This window comes from Nestor notabilis, unplaced genomic scaffold (genome assembly GCF_000696875.1).
Source record: "Nestor notabilis isolate BGI_N333 unplaced genomic scaffold, ASM69687v1 scaffold35342, whole genome shotgun sequence".
Classification (NCBI taxonomy): domain Eukaryota; kingdom Metazoa; phylum Chordata; class Aves; order Psittaciformes; family Psittacidae; genus Nestor; species Nestor notabilis.
Window position 1 is genome coordinate 806 of NW_009919364.1, and position 7,819 is coordinate 8,624.

At 40.5% G+C, this 7,819-nt stretch overlaps 1 protein-coding gene across 1 annotated transcript; it reads left to right on the top strand.

Moving 5' to 3' along the window:
* Positions 1–952: 952 nt before the first annotated feature.
* ENPP5 (ectonucleotide pyrophosphatase/phosphodiesterase 5 (putative)) lies at positions 953–7,462 on the top strand. Its single transcript, XM_010010190.1, has 3 exons — positions 953–1,775; positions 5,552–5,728; positions 7,098–7,462. Exons 1-3 carry the CDS (start codon positions 953–955, stop codon positions 7,460–7,462), a joined length of 1,365 nt encoding a protein of 454 aa, XP_010008492.1.
* The last annotated feature ends 357 nt before the right edge of the window (positions 7,463–7,819 follow it).

The following is a 7,819-nucleotide window of genomic DNA, read 5'->3' on the forward strand; positions in this document are numbered from 1 at the left end:
TGAAAGATGTAGTATTTCCAGTGGCTCACTGAATGCAGTACCACTGAATCTTCCGAACACCTCTTTCCAATCCATTTAGGGACATAAGTGGTTCGTTGGAAGAACTTGAACTGCACACTGGCTTGTATGACTTGTGTACATTCTTGTTGGTAAAGCTGTCTGTACACAGGAAGTGGCTTTTGGTCATAAGTGGATCAGCAAGAGCTTGGTTTTATAGCAAAGCTATGATCAGGTCAGAGATGTGATAACATGTTGGGGAACTGATATTCCTGCTCTTTGTCTAACTCAATCTGACACCTTGTAAGCAGCAAAACCTTTTAATGGGTATATGACGGTATCTGAAATTCAAAGCTTATTTTCTAGATTCCCCACTAGATTACCTCTACATTTAGTAATTCCCCACCCAGTGCTGGGGCTGAGAAGCTGTGATAATTTCTAGGTGGTTCCCGCACCCTGATGGGAGCTGTGCAGGCACGGACTCCGCCAGTTCGGGTGCTGTACTTCCTTCTCCCATCTGGGTCTCTGCTCTGTGCCACACCTGCACAGAGGAGACATAATGCTTCATGGGCTTTAATGAGGGTTATAAAGATCTGGTGGACATGGACCTTGTTATTCTCAAGGTGAGAGCTGCTCCTGTTTACGTTTTAACTCTTAACAAGCAGTTTTCTCAAAGGGCAATTTCTTACAACTTCGAGTACAGAAAATGCTTTAAAATTTGTCAGATGACAAGAGGAGGAGTTCCTGTGTGTTGGGAGCAGGAAGGAAAAAGGAAGATGTTGAACAGTGGTGTTAGCAAGGCAAGCTGTATAATACAGAAGGAATGTTTTAGCTACATGTTCTTAAAACTAAGTTATGACTTTGACAAACAGGTTAATGCAAACAAATCTTCTGTCTCTGCTCAACAGATGCCATCTTGCCTCCGAAGAAGGGACGAATACCTTCCAGAATAGCCATGAACTGTTTATGGAGAGTCCTGGCTGTTTTCTTACCATTTCTTCCAAGCACATTGTCTCTCCAGCCAGCCCAGGCCAAAGTGTTGCTGGTATCTTTTGATGGATTTCGGTGGGATTACATTTATAAAGTCTCAACTCCCAATTTTCATTATGCCATGGAGAATGGTGTTCACGTCAAACAGGTCACTAACGTGTTTATAACGAAAACGTATCCTAATCATTATACAATGGTGACTGGTCTCTATGCAGAAAGCCATGGTGTAGTTGCTAATGAGATGTATGATCCTATTCTGAATGAAACGTTCTCTTTGAACAGAATGGATATCTACAACTCCAAGTTCTGGGAAGAAGCCACTCCAATATGGATAACAAACCAGAGGGAAGGGCATAAAACTGGTGCAGCCATGTGGCCTGGGACAGATGTGAAAATACACGGAGCCTTTCCTACGTATTATATGCCCTATGACTTTCTTGTTTCCTTTGAAGATAGAGTTGCTAGGCTTGTTGACTGGTTTACATCAGAAGAACCCATAAACTTTGGTCTCCTATACTGGGAACAGCCTGATCAGATGGGCCATATTCTGGGTCCGGAAAACCCACTTATGGGACCCGTAATTAGTGATATTGACAAAAAGCTGGGATATCTTCTGTCCGAGCTGAAGAAAGCAAAGCTATGGGATGTGGTTAATGTCATAATCACAAGCGATCACGGAATGTCAGAGTCCTCCTCGGAAAGGCTCATTGAGCTTGATCAGTATGTGAATAGAGAGCTCTATACAATCATTGAGCAGTCTCCTGTGGTAGCTATTTTGCCAAAAGAAGGTAGGAGTTATAGCAGTAAAATTCTCTGAAGAAAATACTTGACTATGAGCCCTTATAGACTTTGTTCCTTAACTGAAGTGGCAGTAGCAGCACTGATGCCGGTAGGGCATCAGCCTTGAACAAGGAGTACTTGCAGGATCACTCCTTTGTTCTCTTTGCTAGCTCTGTCAAAAGCCTGGATTAACTTTCTGACATGAATTGTGAGCAATTTGTCTGCTGTTGACTAATATTGCCAAATATCCTTTAGTCCTTATGAGAAGAAAGCTAATCTAACAGCATTATCAAGGATGAATGGCGTTCTAGGTAGATAATAACTGAATGTCACGTATCTTGCCTTTCATCAAAATGATATGGCTAAAGCAAGAATGGAAGAATTAGTTTTCTAACTCAAACAGTAAACTGAAACCAGATGAGGACCTGTGATAAAAAGAAAGCCTGTGTTGGCTGTTTGGTCAGCTGCCAGCTATTGTAGTTCACTTCAGCTTTTTCCCCTATCATGCTGAACAGCCAGCCAGTTATGTTCATACCATTTTTATTGTCATAATGATGGGCAAGAACACTGCTGGAATCAAAACCTGAAGTCTGGTTGCAGTCAGTGAAGGGTTGCTTAAGTGTCAGGTGTATGTTTAGGGTAGTGATGTCAGGGTGCTGCTGTTTAGTTGGATGATCAAAAGCTGTAACTATTTGGTGCGAATGCGTTAACCTGGAAGATAGCGGGTGTATGTGTGGGCAGCAGTGCTAACTTGGAAGTTGAGTTTTAAGGTGATCTGAAAAGGTGTGTTTTAAGATTTCTTTAACATTTGCATTACTAGTGGATAGGACTCTACTTAAGGCCCAAGCAGGGAGGGTATTTTGCAGACCTAAATGACCTTTAAATATGTAAACAAATGTCTCCTGTCATTTTGTAGTTTGAAGAATACTCCAGGCTAAAAGGTTAGTACATCCAAACTGAGTCGTTTGCTACCTGAGCATGCTCAGGTGCTTATAGCTGGGTGTTGTTTCTCTCAGTGGTGATAGAAGAGCTGAGTTTGGGAGTCCTATCCTAATGGAGACAAACAAGGTTGATCACAGTGTTCTCATTACCAAATAAAGGAGTTGTAAACTTTAGTGCTGAAACATCCCTAATACAGTAAATGAGAACTTAAAGATGCATAACCTGATTCTTCTGCTAGATGCTGAAAAGAAATAGTATCTCTGCAGCAATTAGATCACAAAGTATTAAAAAAGCCAAAAAGGTGTTTCAGTGGGTTTCAGAAATAGCTTGGATTTGGTTTTGAGCACAGCTAAAAGTCTTTCCTTCTGTGTTACCAGCTGTAATTTTTATTATAAACCAATGAGCTTCATTCTCCATTTAGGTATGAAATACATATACTTAAGTACATACAGCTGATTCTTCAAGTTATTCCATTTGTCTTGCTTGTAAAACTTAGGGAGCCATCGAGAAAAACTTTGAATGCTTAAACATGCAGCAGTTTCTGCTCCTTTAACTGTTTAGCTGCATACTTCTTCCCTGAGAGATGGATTAAAGCTGTTGTTTAACTATGATAGTGTTCTAGTGTGTATGGAACTAAGTATATGTTCACAAAGATGGTACCTGTAGCACAGCTGGTGATGCTGGCCGTTTTTCTTGCATATAACATAAATACAGTAATTCAAAGAATTAATTTAGTGTGAAAATCATAGTTTGCTGTATTTGGGGCTTCTCCTCCCTGTTATCCCACATAGAAAAGTGGCATAACAAAATCAATTTTGTTACTAATGGAGTACTAGAAATGCTAGATTGGAGTCCTTTTACCTGTTGCTGTAACTATCATATCCGGACTTCTGCTGTCTCATCTTGACCTTTATTGCGAAGATTATTAAGTTTAGTGGTTCTTTTTTTATGCCACTTTGAGTTAATTAACATTATACATTAATCCATTTCCAGTTTTCCTTCAGAATCTCTATACCGGATCCTAGGAACTGAGGAGGAAAATGGAGAGGTTTTCTTTAAAGTCATTGGTTACCTCCTCGCAAACTTTTTTCCCCTGGGATACATGCAAAATTCCATGCACACTGTAAATGATAGGCTGGATTTTAACCTGGTTGTACTTCAGGCGGCATCAGACAGGTCAAACTAAGTGATTGATCTTGTGGTCATCAAGGCAATTGTTTCTTGGGATCGACACTCAGAGAAGAGTTCACTTGGAGGAACACCCACTGTAGGATGTGGCTGTGAAGGCAGAATGAGGAAGAAATAAGTCTTCAAAATGACAGGATGTACTTAAATTCCCCCTTGTCTGCTAAAAATGGCAGTGTTGGCCACAAAGGAAACGTAAACACCTTCTCACTGTGCTTCAGACCTTGTAGCACTGAAACTGGCCTGCAGAGACTAGCTGTGAACTCTGCTGTCAGACTGACTTGTGTATGTGTGCAGCACAAAGCACTTTAAAGTCATGGAGCTGAGTTACTTGGTGTCTAGCAGAAGTCTAGTATATGTGCTGCATGGCCCTTATACAGGAATCTCTGCTGAAATGGGGGTGGACTTGAAGAAACTTTCTCAGATGTAGATTCTTGAACTTGCTTTTGTGTTCCTGTCTGCATGTCCTGGTTCCTCCTTCCTGCACGCTGGTGTTCAGCTTGTTCAACTGCTTTCTGGCTGTTCAGTGACTTTACTGGAAAGAAAAGCTCAGAGACTGGAAATAAGCAAATAAAGAATTGGGAGTAGAAAGTGCTTATTTGGTAGTGTCAGTACAGCACTTGAGGGTTTACACTCCCTGTGCAGTAGATGACTAGGGAAGGGAAAAGAGTAGAGCTAAGAATACAAGGGAGTGTGTAGTGATGTTAGCTGCTCCTATTAAGTACACAGAGTTCTAGACCAGAAGTGCCATTTCACCTGTCAGTCCAACCTGTCCCTTTGTCCTGTGTTCCCTGCTTAGGCCTCTGCAATCTTTGTGCAGCTCCTAATGCATTAATGGTGTCTGAACTGTGACCTGAGGGCTTCTGTTGAAAGATTAATGAAAGCTAATCATGCTTATCCCTAAGCAATTAATTGCTATTATTGCGATGTTACATGGTGCACAGCAACAAAGTTTCCTACTCTTTCTAAATCGGCTAAACTTGTCATCAGAATGGTAGTAGATCAAAACTGTGAATCTAATTAGGTCAGATATGTAGCTGTTTATTGGAGCATCATGTAGAAGAACTACTTGGTTTCACTCCTAAGTTTTCAGAGATGCCAAGAAACAAAGTGGCTGCTCTCTGTGGCCTTTTAAGGGAAAGCAATTAACAACTAAACTGCTTTAAAATAAATAAAAGGTGTCACTTGTAATCATAGCTAACTGAAGGGAAGAAGAATATGGCCTTAACATGTGCATTACCTCATGAACAGGTTTAGGAGGTTTATCTTCTTGCTTTCAAGCTTTGCATGGAGCTAGGAGGAGCTGGTTTCTTTTCCATGAGTGTTAATGGAATGCTTCTAACTTGTTCCTGTGAGAAGCTTATGTTCTCTTAACTATGAAATGAGGGATTTTTTTAAATTAGCAAGGCACTTACTGCTTGGGAATAGGCTGTGGAGGCCAACGCTGGGTGTGACCTCACTGTCAGTGACACTCTGGATTTCTCACAGTAACTTCTGTGCACGTTTTAATCTGCCCTTGTCTTTTACAGCTATAATTAGCTTTTGGGGAAGCTAATTTTGGGGGCATTTTACCCTCTTTTTTCAGTTGTATTTAAACTACTGATGAGGTCAGTAAGCATACCGCTATGTTTAAGTTTTGTCTTTTGTTTCCTTGAAGGCAAACTGGATGAAGTATATGAAGCTTTGGCCAATGCTCATCCGAACATGACCGTATATAAGAAGGAGCAGATTCCAGATAGATTACATTACAAACACAACAGTAGAATTCAGCCAATCTTAGCAGTGGCTGATAAAGGATGGGAAATTCTGTATAAGAAGTCTGACTTTTTTCAACGTAAGTATTCTGTCTTTACAGTGCTGTGTTTTCCTAGACAGAGGCCTTACCTGGTGCTTTCTCTCCCGGTCTCAACCAGTGTTAATCTTTATTTTATTTTAAGTCTGGGAAGGAAAATTCTGTAGCTAAGTGTGTAGAATTTGTAGTTTATTTTTATCCCTGATGGGATGGGTGAGGAGGAACTGGACTTCCCATTTCAAAAAGTAAAACTTACTGAGATATCATCGTTCATGTGTTTTAGTGGCCACACACTTGAGGTCTTCTTGTGAGATCTAGCAAACTGACAAGCACTTTCTGAGAGATTAAAATGAAAGTTGTAACTGAACTTGCTGAGTAGAGGATGAATTGCTTTGTTTTGTCAGGTACTGTTTACTTGCTGGAGAAGGGTTGCGTTGGAAATACAGGAATGCTTTCTGAGTGGCCTCAGTTTCTGTGGATGTATTTGCTTACAGTAACCTTGTTCTATTGCTGGAAAGAGTCCTCAAATACTGTGTTACTGCACAGCAGTGATTTTCATTTACCTTGTAGGCTAAGATGCATTCTAGGTGACTTGGAGGAAAAAAAAAACACATTCCAGTTCCTCTCCTTGGGGTTTCAGATTTAGTATAGATAGAATGGAGATGGTAAACCACAGCTTTTGGTTAACTATGAGGAAAAATAAAGGTGTCATATGGTTAGTCCTTAGCTTTCTTAACTGAAAACCTTTTAAACTTTTCTGCTGGTTACGTAGCTGAAGGGTGTTACCTGTAAGACAAGTATTTCAGTTATTGATAGCTGATGACAGCAGCTATTTGTGCCTGCAGGTTTATTTACTTGTGCAGGGCTTTCAGTGCCCTGCAAGGAGCGCAGGCACTGGAGACCCACTAGTGAGACTTGCAAACTTTTCCCTTGTTGATGAGTAGATAGTGAGCAAAACAGGACAAAGTGTCAAAGCAGCCACAGCTTAAGTTCTGTCAGCTACTAGGAGTCACACAGTCTGTCTTTATATGGATTTCCCCTCCCTCACTCTCTCCCTCCAAGAGATCTGGTCCAGTTGCAAAGTTGGAGTTTTTCCTTGGGGAAAAAGAAGGAAACTTGGGTGTAGTCCAGGGTGCCATTGGCAGTGCTGTTACTGCCATGTGAGCTTACCTTTTTTTACCTCTTTGTTAAAAATAGCACTCTCCATTCTTTTTTTTAAAGCATCTTCTCTTTTCTAAGACTTGGTTTTTTGCTGAGAGACATTTATGCTGCTGGTCAAAATCATTCTCCAAAACTTGTGCAAGACTAAATGATGTCTGTTCCTTTTCTGCTTTCTGTTAATTTTAGCAAAAGGTTCAATGCTTGTTTTGCATCTCCAGGATATTGACCTTCATCTATCTTTCATTTTCAGCTGGTAATCACGGATATGACAACATTTTACCAGAAATGCATCCAATTTTCCTGGCAGTTGGGCCTGCTTTCAGAAAGAATGTCACAAAAGAAGCCATGAATTCTACAGACCTGTATCCCTTATTGTGCCATCTCCTTGGTATTAAGCCACTGCCAAACAATGGTTCTTTCAATGCTGTGAAAGACCTACTTGCTGAAGAAGTTCCCTCTGGAGCAGACACCTATGCTACTGTTGTAGGAGTCTTTCTGGGCAGCTTTCTTGTTATGGTATTTATTGCAGTTTTTGTTAAGCATTTTATCCTCATCCAAGCAAACACCATGCAAATGCAACACACTGAAGCTGCCCATCCACTGTTGCAAGATTAGTAACACTTGGTACTATTTCCTGTTTCATGCTTAATATAAGCTTACACAAAAAAAAAGTCACAAAAATGAACAGAGGTGGGTCAGCATAAATATGTGGAGTAAAAAGAAATGGGTGCTGATCCATTGGTACAACGGAGTACATACCAGGTATGCAGAGAAAGAGCATGTTTCTGTTTCAACCTACAACCACTTAGTCTTTCAGGGGTTGAAAATACTCTAGGGACACCTGGAAAACTGCAAGTGTGTAGATCTTGAATACCTGATTCTGACCTACTTTTAGGGAAATAACATCAGCTGAGGTGCGCTTCATAGACTATTACCTGGTGATTTAATTTAATTTAATTTAAAATTTAATTT